Source organism: Rattus rattus, chromosome 11, assembly GCF_011064425.1.
Source record: "Rattus rattus isolate New Zealand chromosome 11, Rrattus_CSIRO_v1, whole genome shotgun sequence".
Taxonomy (NCBI): Eukaryota; Metazoa; Chordata; class Mammalia; order Rodentia; family Muridae; genus Rattus; species Rattus rattus.
In genome coordinates, this window is record NC_046164.1 from 81,296,692 (window position 1) to 81,311,763 (window position 15,072).

Below are 15,072 nucleotides of genomic sequence, written 5' to 3' on the forward strand. Positions count from 1 at the left end.
AACCCACTCCATATGAAGGAGTGGACTCCTAGCATGTAGAACGGACTTCCATCTCGGTACCAGGGCCTCAGGCCCACAGCATCAGCACAGGTTCAGTCAGTGTACCAGTGAGTGAGACTGGATCAGAGGCCACAGGGAGGAAGGTGCCGGGAGGCCCGCCTGTGTGAATGCTTACTGTAGGCGGCTGGCTGTCTTTCCTGTTGTTTACACTGTTTCTTTATTATTTCCTTCAGGTGTTATTCCGTCCCTCCTCCCTCATCTTTTCCACTATCAATATTGATTGTTCTTATAGCATGCATCAAGAGCAGACATTACAAGAGAAATCATCACTTCAGAAAAGCCGACATACACCGTGGCGATTATACTAGACTTAGGACATTTAACAATGTTCCATATGCTTGGAAAGTGCTGATGAAGTATTTAAAAGTTTTAACCATAGAAAATATATGTGATATTAAGAGAGATATTACCTTGATTCAGCTTATATCACAAAGTCTATTTGTAGAAGAACATTCTATTGTACAGATGAGTCAGTTAAATACAGGAGCCCTCACTTGTTAAACTACATAAAAATACTGTGCACTGTTTATGGACACTGGTTAAAGAATAAGTGTTTGAAAAGTCTCCTCACTTTGGTGGGGGAATGAAGCTTCAGAGGATTAATGAGCTCAGGGAGGGGGAGGATGAGGTGTGCTGGGCTTAGGAAGGCAATAGCATTCGTATTTCCTGTGATTCTCAGAGACTAACAAGAAATGATACAACATAAATGTGGTTAAATACGAAGTCTGTGAACTGTGGGAGATGGGTGGGTGGCTGTGTTCGTCCTCGACAGTATGGATTGAAGCTAGGGGCATTTCTAAGGTGCAGAAGGAGCCTGCGCACAGGGATAGGATGCTGAGGACCTCTGCGTCTCCTCAGCCATGAATCCACCGCGCGGTCACAATAGGAGTTAAGGTGGACATGCGACTCACTTAAGATGGAAACATAAATCAATAGAACCTGATTTAACCTGGAAGTCACAACAAAAGCTGGCCAAGAGGGAAGAGAATGGCAGCAGGGAATTCTGGGAGCTTCGAAAGATGCTGTAGGAGTGGACATCCATGTCACCGGATACCGGAAGGTCCCAAACACTAGAGATGAACTCACTCCAAGACTGCAAAAAAACTGGGGCTTCATACTGCCAGTGAACGCACAACTGTCCTACTTGATCTGCCTTGGCTGCTAAGCCTAGGGAGAAAGTAGACAAGAGAGCTGGCAGGCATACAACCAAACATCAGACATCTTCAGGAAGAAATAACTCATTGTATTAAAAAAAAAAAGTCTGTGCACGGCACAGCTGGCCCAGCGCCTACTATTCTCAGGGTGCAAAATGAAAATAAATCCAGACGGTTAGAACAAGATAGCAAGTGGTCTAAGGATAGGATAGGTGCTGGGCAATGAGCAGGACAAAGACTCTACCATTACTTGAGAGCAGATATTCAGGGGAAAGCCACGGTGTAGGCAGCCTGGCTCCCCACAGATCTAGATCGAGGCACAAGCCAATGTGCACCGGAAGTTCGTGGGAACACCGTAAGAAGAGGTGGGGTTAGCAAAGTGGGGAGGCCCAGGGAAGAAGTACCCTGCCCAGGTAGCCAAACCTGCCAGGCCCTGAGTCAAGGGAGCTGCAGAGAGCTCCTCTCTAGCTGTAGAGAAGCTGCATGAGGAGCACAAACCCAAGGTTAGGAGGTGACTGACTGACTGGGCAGTAGGAGGATCAGCCTTGGCAAGAGGATAGCAACAGGGCTGTGCCCTAATGTGAGGTCCCATGTGCTCCCTGCAGGAAGTGGATGTCCTGGTGATGGTTGGGGGTGGAAGAGTAGCTAAGGGAGGCAAAGAGCAGCCTAGGTTTCTGTTTAGGCATGGGTAATACAGAACTGCCATTTCCTGGATGGAAGTGACCATGGGTTCAGTGATCTGCAAGCCACCCCTCCCTGGTATTCTGAAGCGACTTAAACTGATGCACGTGCAGCCAAGAGACAGCCAAGCTCTAAACTCCTCTGTTAAAGAATAGGGAGAAGGCCATGAGATCAGATCATTCTTTAAGGGAACAGAGAGGAAGTTAGTGTTCAAAAGGGGCATTTTCTACCCTCAACATCCCTCTAAACATGGTTTTCAGTAGAAGCTAAAACTCTGTGCTTTCTGTTTCCACTCAGCGCTAACTATGGTGAGTCACTTTTTCAGGCCCTGTTACGCATCACAAGCCCAGCATTTGTCACTGTTCGGTGTAGAGCAGCACCTGAAAGCCTGTGGCTTACTTCTTAGTAGGAAGTGGTGGCATCCAGTGGGGCTTAGTGAAGACAATTTAGATCACTAGGGGAATAGCCTTGATGGGAAGTACTTGAATCTCATCCTCTCTCTTCTTTCTTCCTGCCCACCAAGTCTGACACATTTTCCCTATGAGCAGCTACCATGCATAAGCCCCGAAGCAGCAGGCTAATGAATTATGAATTGAAACCTTCAAAATGTGACCTGAGATATACCTTTCCACTTTTTAAATGGGAGGGAAGGAGGGAAGGAGAAAGGGGGAGAGAGGGAGAGAAGATAAGAGGGGAGAGAGAGAGAGACAGAGACAGACAGAGACAGGGATGGAATCCAGGATCACGTACACAATAGGACAGGCCGACACTCTCATCATTAAGCTACATCCCAGACTGTCTTACTTTTCTTTCTAACTTTGACATACATGTTCACATATGTGGGTGTGCATGCAGAGACCACACATGAACAGTAGAGCTCCATTGCTTTCCACCTTGTTTTGTTCTCTTACTCTCTCGTGAACCTGGCTATCACTGAGTCCCTGGGATCCTCCTGTTTCCACCTCCCAGTGTTGGAATTATAAGCACACATTGCCACATTTTTTAAAACATGGGCGCTGGCAAGTCTGACCTCAGTTTTTCATGCTTGTGTGGCAAATACTTTGCCCCCTCAAACCCCGCCCAAGCCATCCTTCTAGCCTCCCTATCTTAAGAGATGTTGTTTCAGTAACACACGCTGATAAACACATCTCTAATTGGACAATTAGGAATCTAACGACTCTGACATTCCAGACGGTTTGGTCGCTGACACGATGATGCTTATACCTCCCACAGTGAAGCCTTTCAGATTTTGAACTTTTGAATCAAGACCTATCAGCTAGAAAACCAAACACAAATACTACAGATATTTCTTGTGCCAAGTATTTTAGATAAGGGGCACTGATTTGAGCTGTCAGTGCAAATACTTTGGGAGGAGAAGTCACTGAAGCTTTAACATAAATGTCTCTGTGGTAGCTTCCACAGGTGGCCCTAGGAGGGACATAATATGACTATTCTATTTCTAATATAATCTTCCCATTTATTTATTTCATGGGGGGGCACATATGGAGGTCAGACAGAGGACAACTTGTATAGTCATTTCTCTTCTGCCATGTGGGTCCCAGGAATGGAACCTGGGTCCTCGTGCAAAACGTGTTTTTACATGCCGAGTCACCTCACGAGTCTAATGAGAACATTTTGATGACTACTTTTCACAAGTACACAGAGAAAAGAAAAAAAAACTATTTGATAATTCGTCCCCACTGCGGATTGAGGTGTACAGAGCTCTACTGGGTAAGTGCTACACAACTGAGCCATGGGAAAGGAATGCAAAGCTGGGCAGCTTCACCAGGAACTGGTATTTGTTTCTGGCAGGGTCATGCCCTTCTGGGAATCAATGTAGTAACATAGTCTTCTGAAAGCCATAAAATTCCCAGATGCATCGATTCACTATTTCTTCTGCTAGCTCCATTTTAAAAAAAGCAAATCAAAACAAACAAACAAACAAACAAACAAAAAACTTCCAAAGGAAATCAGTTCTGGAGACAATGGTGTCCTGCATGAGTAGAAGGGAGTGAAGTGACAGACTCAGAGCTCCATCAGGAAATGTCTGAGAGCCTGCACCGTGCTCTCCCTCCTCTCCTCGGCTTCTCTTACTTCTCCTAAAGACTTTGGGTGGTGGTGATTTTGAATCCACGCAGCACAGGGAAAGAAGACTCTATGAGGTCAGAGAACTGTGTCAGAATATAACGTCCAACGGACACAACCTAGAGTGAGTCCCTGCCTGCACGGCAGATAGAACCCAGGGTCTGGCATGCCAGGCAAGGGCTTTCCACCGAGCTGGATGCCCTGTTTCCAGAAGAGGAAGCACATCCAGCCTCATCACTGCTTTACGGAAACAGCAAAATTGTAAGCTTGCAAGGCTAAGTGGAGAGGGAAGAAATCAAATATCTCTCTCTCTCTCTCTCTCTTTCTCTCTCTCTCTCTGTGTGTGTGTGTGTGTGTGTGTGTCAAAGTGACCCTACCTCTAAGAAAGGCTCAAAGTGACAAGAAACATTGGATCCTAGAAGCATTTGATGGGATTCCCAGTCTGCTCATCCACACCCTAGAGGCACAAACTGGACTCAGTGGGTAAAAATACTAATGGGGGATTAAGTTCAGAGCGATAGATGGCCCTGTGGTCTTTGGAGGAGTTAGAGTAGGGGAGTGGGGTGGATATGATAAAATTTACTGTATGCTGCGTGAGATTTCTCAAAGAATGAATAAAAATATTCTTTTTAAATTCCCATCTGCTATCCATTTTATAATTTTGGATAAATAACGTAAAGATACAGTCTATACAAAATCGATTTCTAACAAAAGTCAGTTCTACCCTACAAGCACAGCCCTCGGGGTGTATTTTCTTATGAGCGATTTGCGAATGTTCCAGAAACAGCCTCCTTGAGCTTTTCCAGGCTAGGACACGCCTGGTTCCTTGTACTTGTGGGAACACTGACACCATGTGGTGGAGTCAGCTTCATACACAGGCTTCTGGCAACCTCTGGGAGCTCATTGTCTCGCCCAGAGACCAGTGGCAGCTGGGAAGGAAGACGGGCTGGAAGGCATGGGAAGTAAGACAGAATTTCTTTAAGACGGTATTTCTAATAACGGTTCCTAAGTTGTCCTGCGTTCCTGGAAGCAAACGTTTCTCAGTTGTCCTGTGTTCACAGGCTTCCTTGATATTTTCTGGAGTCATAAATGTTTGGCATTAACCAGAGCCTGAGGGTGGAGACTTCAGCAAGATATGGAACCCACCACAAACACAGGAGGCTCTGCCCGCACAGGGGAGACAATGCCGTGCGATCATAGCTTTTCCTGTGAACCGAACAAAGCAAGTGAATAAACTGTAATTTTAATTTTATTTATGTTTTGATCATTGATTCTTTAACACTTCATCAAAAGGCTTTCGGCTTCATGGTAGCAAGCAAGACTACACTATCAGCGAGGCTCTTGTTAATAAATTTTAGAGATTGGTGCATTTATAGAAACTGTTTCTAACCAGATGATGGGGATTATTATTACAGGTAGATTATCTCTCATGGCTGACTCTAAACGAGGTCTGGGCCTTGCGCGGGGTCCCTTCACTAATGACAAGTTCTCTGACATTCCCCTCCGTGGGCATAGAAAGAGGAGCTTCCCGGAAAGTGTGGGATTTCAAGAGAAGCATTTGGAGGGATTAGCAAGGTGCTAAGTGCATTTTAGGAGATACAAATGACAAAGGAAGCTAAATCTTGGAAGAAGGTAAACTTCGATTTACAGAAGCTGAATTTGCCTGAGAAGTGGGTTACACAGACCACCATCTGTCTACAATGATACTGTTGTTTGTTTGTTTGTGTCATAGGCATAATAAACTACTTAAAGCTTCTCAAAAAAAAAAAAAAAAAAGCAATCAACAATCTTTGCAACCTCCCTGATAAGGTTCTACTGGACTGTGCTCAGTAGGCTTCCCGTGGGTGGTACTGAGCCCTGCAGTAGCTCAGAGAAGCCCAAAGGGAGAGGAGCACTCAAGACTCACAAAGCCATTACCACATAGGTTGTAAAGCCATAAACAGTCATGCACAGGGCCTGGAAACACTTGAAATCAAGGGATGGATCACTTGTAGCTTATCACTGGATCTATATATTTGGTAGTCTCTCAGTCTATGTAGTACTACTTGGAGGAGGACTAGTTGCCTTCAACTGTTCAAAACAGAAAATGTACAACACTGTGAGGACTCCTGGGACCCCAACTGCTGATGCAATTGGATCCTGCCCACCGGTCAGATAAGGGTGTACTTGCAGGCTAGTGGGCAACAGCAAAGTGACAAGAGATGGTAGCACGGTGTTCTAAGGAATGCTCTGTCACCTTTGGAAAGGGTACCAAATACACAAAGGCACTTGATACATTTGACAGATTTGATCAATAATCAACCTCTGAAAGTAGGGTCTTTCTGTCTGTGAATGGAAGATTTAACAGAGATCATACAACTAGGCTAACCATGGAGGTCAGGAAGGGTTTGGGTAGCAGACATTTCATTAGATGCCATTCAGTCCTAGGGCCTCCACTGTTTTCACAATCTACGGCTAACCTCGCATATCAAAGGTTCAGTTATAGACTTTGTTTTACATTATCCCTTTTTAACAGTATATTATTTCACGTGGATTTTTCTAATAGAAATCACATATCCCAGAGAATACTCCACATCCGTAGGTAATCATCTTTTCCTTCCCTCACTATTCTGTAGTCCTCGGTCATACTGAATCATGGTTGGTTAACCTCTCAGTCTCCCACTGAAGGGCCCCTGGGTGGTGTTTAGCTCCTGCTATTACAAATAATACCACAAAAATGGCCTCCTGCATCACCACAAACTCTGGCAAAGGAGCTTTTGTGACCAATAGATTTCTATTTGCTGGATTCCTGATGTAAAAAAAATAAATAAATCGACTTATAGTTTGGCTAGATAACACTATTCTCCGCTTTAAATGCGATAGCATTTTACATTCTGCTCAGTAACGCATTTGTAAGTCCCTACAGATTAGCCAGCAGAGGTGATGGGCAAACCTCCGAAGTTTTGTTATCTAGTAGGTAATAAAAGAGTTTTGCTCTAAGGGTAAACGGTATTTCTCATGACTAACTTCAACTATTTTCAAATAATTTATATGCCACGTACATCAGTTTTCTCTCTGCCCTGTCTATGCACTCCAATCAACGTAGCACCTTAAAGATGCCTTCTCCACGGGATATTCAGAGTTTGACAGTTTTTATACGACTCTCACACTCGTGTTTATTCTCGCCGCCCCTCCCTTTCCCTGGATCGCTTTCTTATGCCTTTATTCTTCATGCTGCTATGCAAGATTTGCCCCCCACAGTCAAATTTATTAATGTTCTCACTAGCACAACTTGAGGCGGGAGACACAGTTAGAAAAGTATTCGTGTGTGTGTGTGTGTGTGTGTGTGTGTGTGTGTTTTGCTGGTCACATGCCAGGTTTCAGTATGAACATGTAGATTTCTGATCTTTGGATTTGTTCTGGCGGTTGCTGTGAGATGTGCACAAGTTTTATTTGTCTTCGTGGTCATTCCCAGCCCCACTTACTGATGCCCACTGCCCTTGCTGTTGAGCTGACCGTACTGTATTTTCCTTGCAACTGACTCCACGTTTTCCTGCTGCACCACTGCTCACAGTTAGAATTCTCCTCAAAGCTGCAAAGCCTACTTGGAAAGATCGGCGAGGCTTTCCATTTCGCAGGCTTTTCAGGTTTTCCTGGATCTTCTTGTTTGTTAACTTTTTCCAACTAAGTTTTTATTTATAATTAACTTTAGAGTTAATTTAACTGGTGCTAAAACAAAACCTAACTGGAACAAGGGCACTGAATAACCTGTCCAAGAGTGTGGCCTCTGCTCTCATAAGCAGTTCTACAGTTACATGTATTTTCAAGGATCTTTCATTATTTTCAAAAATGCTTTGGACATTTTCTATGAAGTTTTTGCCTAGGTTCTCTCATCTGTGACTCACCTACCCATCTCTCCATCCATCCATCCATCCATCCATCCATATACTCACTTAGCCAGCCAGCCATGCACATCATGACTATATTCCTATGCTTCTACGTACGTCAAAAGAGCTCACACAGAGTTGCAATGCTCACTACAAAATTAAGCTCCCATTCATTAACGTAGGAAGAGTTACTACCTGGTTATAGAGTAGCCTCGAATATGTGTGAGGTGCCAAGACCTTGGATATAATAATAGCTTTCCTGCTCAAACATAAGAAGTTTGTTTATTGAGTGTGCGAAATATTAGAAGATATTTTTCAACATTTCCCGGATGAAACAGGTTGATGAAAGACAAGCCTTACAGAGTAATGCATTTATGGCCATCAAAAAGAACATCTTCTGTTGACTTAAGTCTGTTTAATAGCAGAGCAAACACAATGCCCGGCTGATGCAATTAGTTCACGTAGGAACATACTTAAGACTACAGCAGAAGAGGTCTCCTTAAAATCATTACCTAATTCTATTCAATCTGATGCAATTTGTGTGGGAAAAGGCATAAGCAAGTGTGTGTCCCCTGGGCCCAGGGGAGCTTCTGGAATTGCATTAAATCCTCCAAATTTCAAACATTCTTACTTGACAGAAAGAGGCAGCGACAATGAGGGTGGAAGTCTGGTTTCCACAGTGCATTAAAATGAGGACATTAAGAGGAGGGAGCTCGTGAGGTCGGAGCAGTGACTTGTGTTTTCAAGTGCACACAGAAGACCGGTACGTCTCAGCCCAGCTGTGCTCAGAGACAGAAGTGCACAATTACCAGGGGCACATATTCACTCATTTCCTTGAACTTTAAGATGTAATTGGACTTTTGTAACTGAGGTAGATTTGACTTTTTCTTAGGCCGACAATAAGGGCTCCCTGTACCAATTAACTTAGACGGCAGGCATTTTCCTCAGTCTGAATGAGCTGACTTTCACGAACCCAGACCGAGACAAAAAACAAGCCTAAGATTGTTCTCGAATAAAATTCCACATTCTTGACTGAAAAAAAAATAGACTTTACACTCTATGAAAATACAAATCATTAAGAGTTTGTTTGCCAAACCTAGTAGCACGTACAAAGACCTCAACTCTCTCAAACATATAGTTTAGAAATTACCCGTTGGCAAAAGAAGAGTGAGTATGATGAGCATTTGACAAATGCTAACACAGCTTTTTCTTCCTTTATACGTCCCAGAAGTCACTGTTCCAGTGTGACTACAAATCTAATAGCTCTCAAGTTTTGGCCATGAACAAATTTGGAAGGTAATTTTTGATTATAGATCACTGCTTGGCGGGGTGTTGTGTGGAAAGACATCAGGGAAGTGAACAGGGGTGATGTGGTAAAATTGCTCCACCCTTATAGACAATTCATACATAATGTTCTCGGTTTACATCAGCACACGTGGAAAGATATACTGAACTAATACTGAGTCTCTTCAGGATCTGTGAAACGGGCAAAAGACAACTCATCATTCATTTTATTAAGAAACGTCGGCAAGAAAAATTTACTCCTTGGGTTTAATGATTCTATAGCCACGACTTTCGTATTTTTAAATTATCTTGAAATTGTCATAGAAACGTAACCTAGCCAGGGGATGGTGGTGCACGCCCACAATCCCAGCACGTGGGAGGCAGAAGCAGGCAGATCTCTGAGTTCAAGGCCAGCCTGGTCTACAGAGTGGGTTCCAGGACAGCCAGGGCTACACAAAGAAACCCTGTCTCAGGAAAACAGAACAACCTGTGAAAATGTTTTCTCATTTAAAGCCGTATAATCATAGAAATGAAAAAAAAATGTAGATGGGTATTTCTATATCAGACTTTATTTCAAGTTGTTAAAAGGTATTTTCAAGTATCAAAACCACACTGGATAGAACGAGATGGGATGTGCAACTAGGAGTGTCAGCGCGGCATCGTTAATACCACGGAGAGTTGGCCCAGGTAATTTTTGTGTGCAAGCGTGCACGTGTACACATGTGCACGTGTGTAAAGGATAGTGAAGTGGTGAGCAGAAGCCAGAGGAGCGCTGTCTGTCCTGCTCTGTTATTCCTACCTTTTTCCTTTGAGACAGCTTCTCTCACCTAGACTGGTTGGCCTTCGAGCTTCTAGGATCTCCTTATCTCTACCCTCCAACGCTGGGGTTATAGGCAGACAAAGCGGCCATTCCTATCTCTGTGTGTGGATGCCAGGCACTGAGCCATCCCCTTACGCCTGTCTAGATAAATTTTAGAGGTAAATGTCAGGCTTTTACTAAAAGTATTCAAAATATAAGTACTTATATGATGCAATATGTATGCTGTTTTGGGTGTTTAACATTATAAGGAAACTTATAATGTTAGATGCCAATTTTGAAATGTTAAACAAAACAGTCATTTAAGAGATTTCTTTCTGGGTTCTGTGGACAATGTATAGTTACAGAGCTTAATAAATCCCAGTGGCCACTATCGGCCTACGTCTGGTAGCGTGTGGGGAAAGTTTCAGAAAGTGTCAATCTATGGAGTCCGTTGCAGGGTTCTCCTGCGCATGCTCAGTGGACTAGAGACGCGTAGAGGCTGAAATCCCCAACACTGGCCAAACAAGCACGTGCAACCACACGCAGCACACAGAAAAATGGCGTGGACCGGAGCTAATTTTCACTCTTGTTACCTGCGATGCTGCCTGGCTAGCAGAAGCACCCGCTGGATTAAGTACTTACGTTCAAGTCCCCTCCAGACGCTGACTTCGAGGGATCCTCGTCGCTATCTGCGCCCGACAGCCCAAGATGCTCAGCCTAGAACACAGACATGCACCCCACCATCAACTCCGACAAGAAAATAAAGCCCAACAAGAGCAGCCATCCTTAGCAGCTACAATGGCAGACATCAAAAAATGAAAGCAAACAAAACAAACCAACAGAAAACCAGCAAAGCCAAGCTTGAAGCAAGGCAGAGGGAAGAATCCATGCGCACTCCTCCATCTGGAGCAGTGTTTCGAAACAGCTCCTACCCAAAGCACTCCCTCACGCCAAAATCAACTACTGAGTCCAGAACTCATGGGAAGAAACTTGTCTTCTCCTCTTTTATTTTTTGTTCTTTCCCCCTAAGCATTTCTTTATTTAAAAAAATATTCAGTTTAGAAATAATAGTGGCTGGAATCTGGCAAAGTTAGAATAGTAAATCAACTGGTGAACTAGGTTTTAAAGATAGCGAAGTTTTAATTGATCCATAGTTAACGGATTGAAGATACACAGAACCCATTTACCAAACAAACAGCTGATTCCTTCTCTATCCACAAAGGGCAAACAGTACTATTCCATCAGCTGCACAATCAGGTAGGGAGAGCCAATTAGAAAGTTCAATTCCCTAGCCTCCTAATGAGAACCTAGGGACTTAACCCAAGAATTCGTGCTTTCAATTAGACCTGAGGTTGAAATTGAGGTATGTTCTTAAAACAACTAGTTTGAGAGTAATGAGTAATGTCAAAAGCGATACAAAATTGGCATGTGTTAAAAAATTAAAATATTAAACATTTGTCCTTACTTGCCCCAGCCCAAATTAAAGTATACAGATTATTAACATACACATTCACTCACCTAGACACCTATGCATATTCTTCCTTAAAGGCAGCATACTAGAACGCAACTTCAGTTTGAATGCTTTCCTAAGTCCCCATTCTCTGATTTTATGCCGTACTGAGGCATGAGCTTGTCTGTCTGTCACCGCGTCACGGGATTTTAAGAACCGTTTTAAAGTTACTTACTCAAAGTGCTTTTGATAGTTAAAGAAATTGAAAGTCACACTTTGCTAAGCACTGTGCGATGTGCATGGAGGATTGACATCAAGGACTTAGGGATTCATTCTCGAATTTACTAGTATTAGAACGGACTGAACTATCAAGATGTGAGGTGTTTGGCCATACTGATGGACAATGATGACCTTCTCTCTCACCAGGTAAGGATACATTCAGCATGCAAAAATCTCTAATTATAGCAAGGATAGAGGCAAAGAGCTAGGAAGCATCTCTCTCTCTCTCTCTCTCTCTCTCTCTCTCTCACACACACACACACACACACACACACACACACACACTGAGCAACCCAATAGAAACAAGGCTAAGTAAGTGGATAATGTCTAGAGCAGGAATATATTTAAATAAAGCAGAAATAAATGAAAGATGAGGTACATAGAAAGTGATAAATGACCCTAAAAGTCCAAGGCAGAAAAGACAAGCTATTGCATAATGAGATATTCTTTTAATGAGCAGGGCAGACTGTGCATCAACAGTGACTCTTTCCCTGACAGGACCTGGGTTCCTGGTGCTTGTCCTTCCCATTGTCAAAAGGTAGAAGGTCTCCACACTTCCAGTAGATAGTGGAGGGATAGGGATACTAACCCAGCTTCGAAACTTTTGACCCATAATTGCTCCTGTCTAAAGAAATTCAGGGACAAAATACAGCAGAGATTAAAGGAAAGACCGGTCAACCAGTGACTGGCCCAACTTGGGACCCATCCCATAGATGGCCACCAAATGCTTATACTATTACTAATGCCGTGTTAGGCTTGCAGACAGGATCCTAGCATGGCTGTGCTCTGAGAGGCTCTACCAGTAGCTGACTGAGACAGATGCAGATACTTATAGCCAACTATTGAACTGAGGTCAGGAACCCTGGTGGAAGAGTTAGGGGAAGGATTGAAGGAGTTGATGGGAATGACAACCCTATAGGAAAACCAACAGTATCAACAAACGTGGACCCCTAGGAGCTGTCAGAGACTAAGCCACCAACCGAAGGACATACATGCGCTGATCCATAGCCTGTAGCTCATGTGTAACAGAGGGCTGCCTTGTCTGGCCTCAGTGGGAGAGAATGTGCCTATATCTGTAGAGACTTGATGACCCAGGGAAAGGGGATGTGAGAGGGCTGAGGGGGATGGATGGAGTTGGTGGGGAGCACCCTCTCAGAGTCAAAGGGGATGGGGCACGGAGTGAAGAACTCTTGGAGGAGGGACCAGGAAGGGGGTCAATATTTGGAATATAAATAAATAAAACAATTAAAATAAAAGAAGTTAGAGGGTCTCTAAACCCCAAGCTTCTTTCGGTTACCTTATGAGCTAAACCAAATGTTTTCCTACCCTTATATTTTGCTTTATCTGCTGGGGATTGCCTCTCAGTGAGGGAGTTGCAGAATCAGCTACATCTAAGGTGAGGGATGGGGAATTAAGAGTTTTATTATGAACTGGTAACCAAGGGGACGGGAGAAAACACAGTCCCAGCAAGTTCATCTAAACAATACCAGGAACAAAAACACAATTAAGAGCCCTGAAGAATTCTGATTCTTTAATTTCATTTATACTTGACATGAAAGGAAGAGGCCAAGGAAAGGAAGGGGAAGAACAGGAGGAGGGGGTGGTGAGCTACTTAAGAATAAAAAGATCTCACTAATGAGACATACTCTGAGCACAGATTTTCAAAGGACACAGAAAAACAGGATAAAGAGCACAGAATATATAATTATATACCTCATCCTTCACAAAGCGGAATGAGAAAACCATTACAAGGCTTCAGGAAGGAGGAAGAACAGGCCGTGCTAGCCCCACAGATACAAGAGTTTTGCTGTTCGATGTCTGGAAGTTCATGCTGCAGCCTAGTAGAAGGTGCCCGTTGCCACCACAGCTGGGCAGAGCCTGGGACACCAGGCAAAGCCCCTTAGGTTTTAGCACCACACCAGCAAGCATAGAGTAAGTCGTAATACTAAGAGTGCAGGTTCTGAAGGAAAGAGCTGGCTGATGTGTATGCAGCACAGAGGTGCAAGTCTACAAGGCTGAGCTGACAGACTTCTCGCCTCACGGGTGGAGGGCCTGTCCCACTTCAGAGAGTGGCATGGATGTCAATTACTTACCTTACTCTTTCCTTCGTAAAATCGGTGTATGTGGGTTATATGTGTGTCTCACATACATGTGTCTGGATTTGTGCGAGGAGCTGGGGATACAAACTTGTTTTCGTGCTTGCAAAGCAAACAAACACTCCTCTTACTCAGTGGGCTATTGCTTTAGCCTCAACTTTGTATTTTTGAGCCATAGTTATTAGCAAGGAACAGATGCTCCACTTATTAAAAGAATACAATGGTGTTATTGTGCTCTTTGCCAGGTAACTGGAAGGTGTTTATGATTTTGAGGCTCTTTAAACTGGATAGAAAAATAAAGCTCTTCATTTTAACTCTTCGCAGTAGGATTTTAAATCACTACAAAATATTGCGTTATTATGAATAAAGACTTATTGAGCAAAGAATAGCAAGATAAAAAACCAATTGTAATGTTGTGTGATTTCAGTCATGTTAAAAAGGTAAAAAAAATAAAATAAAATCAAAAACAAACAAACAAGCAAAACCAAAAGAAAAAAATTTACTACAGAAAATGGGGCAGTTCCAGAACAAATATAAGTGATCCTGACTGCAACCCCTTCAGACTTCCTACTTTAAGCTGGAAACCTGGAGTCATCTGCATGGACACTGACCATGATGTTTAAACTTAATAATGCAAGATTCACTCATTCCCATCCCCAGAAGCTGTGCACTGAGTGTCGCTGTAATAATGGGAGTACCCGGCAGGATGTGGCTGAGGAGTCCAGAGGCTTTCGGCTCTACCAGTGAGTGAAACGTAAAACACTTTCCCCTTACATAACTGCCTGAAGCCTCTAGTGAAGATTCGGTATCACTAAACAGTTACTTTTTAAAATCCCAAGGCAGGTGCAGTAGAAACACTGTGAGAAACTCCTTTAGATCCCAGAGTCCCTCGCATGTGACCTACCTTACTGTTGCTCCTCTTATTAACTTTGAAAAACCCAAGAAATTTTTTCTTCTCCTTATCTGTGTCATCATTGCCAAGGGATGATTTCCTGAGCATTTCTGGAGGAGGGGAGAAAAAAAAAAAGAAGGAGTACTATTATTTTTCAGCATTTGAAACATGAGATTAAGTACTTCACTTGTTAAAACCTTAACTGAATCCTTTAATCTGTTAGTTCTAAGAAGAAAATCATCGCGACTTCCTTCAAAGCCTTCCGCGCTACCTCAAAGCCCTCCAGTCCAGAGGAGATCACGTGACGTTCTTATACAGGTTTTTAGCGACTAAAGCAGCGTTTTTCTCTCTGAGAGTGGCTTTGTCCTCCTTGTGGAAGATGAAAAGAACTGGATCAATGGACGGTCAATAGCGATGCCGTTTAAC

The 15,072-nt window shown here is 43.4% G+C and overlaps 1 protein-coding gene across 1 annotated transcript in view; it reads right to left on the reverse strand.

Moving 5' to 3' along the window:
- Cobl (cordon-bleu WH2 repeat protein) overlaps positions 1-15,072 on the reverse strand; it is a 236,064-nt gene that overhangs the window by 118,297 nt on the left and 102,695 nt on the right. Inside the window, exons 5-6 of the mRNA XM_032916836.1 lie at positions 14,659-14,756; positions 10,572-10,646 (exon numbers count right to left, since the gene is read on the reverse strand). Coding sequence (XP_032772727.1) covers positions 10,572-10,646; positions 14,659-14,756 — 173 coding nt within the window. The remainder of the gene's footprint in view (positions 1-10,571; positions 10,647-14,658; positions 14,757-15,072) is intronic.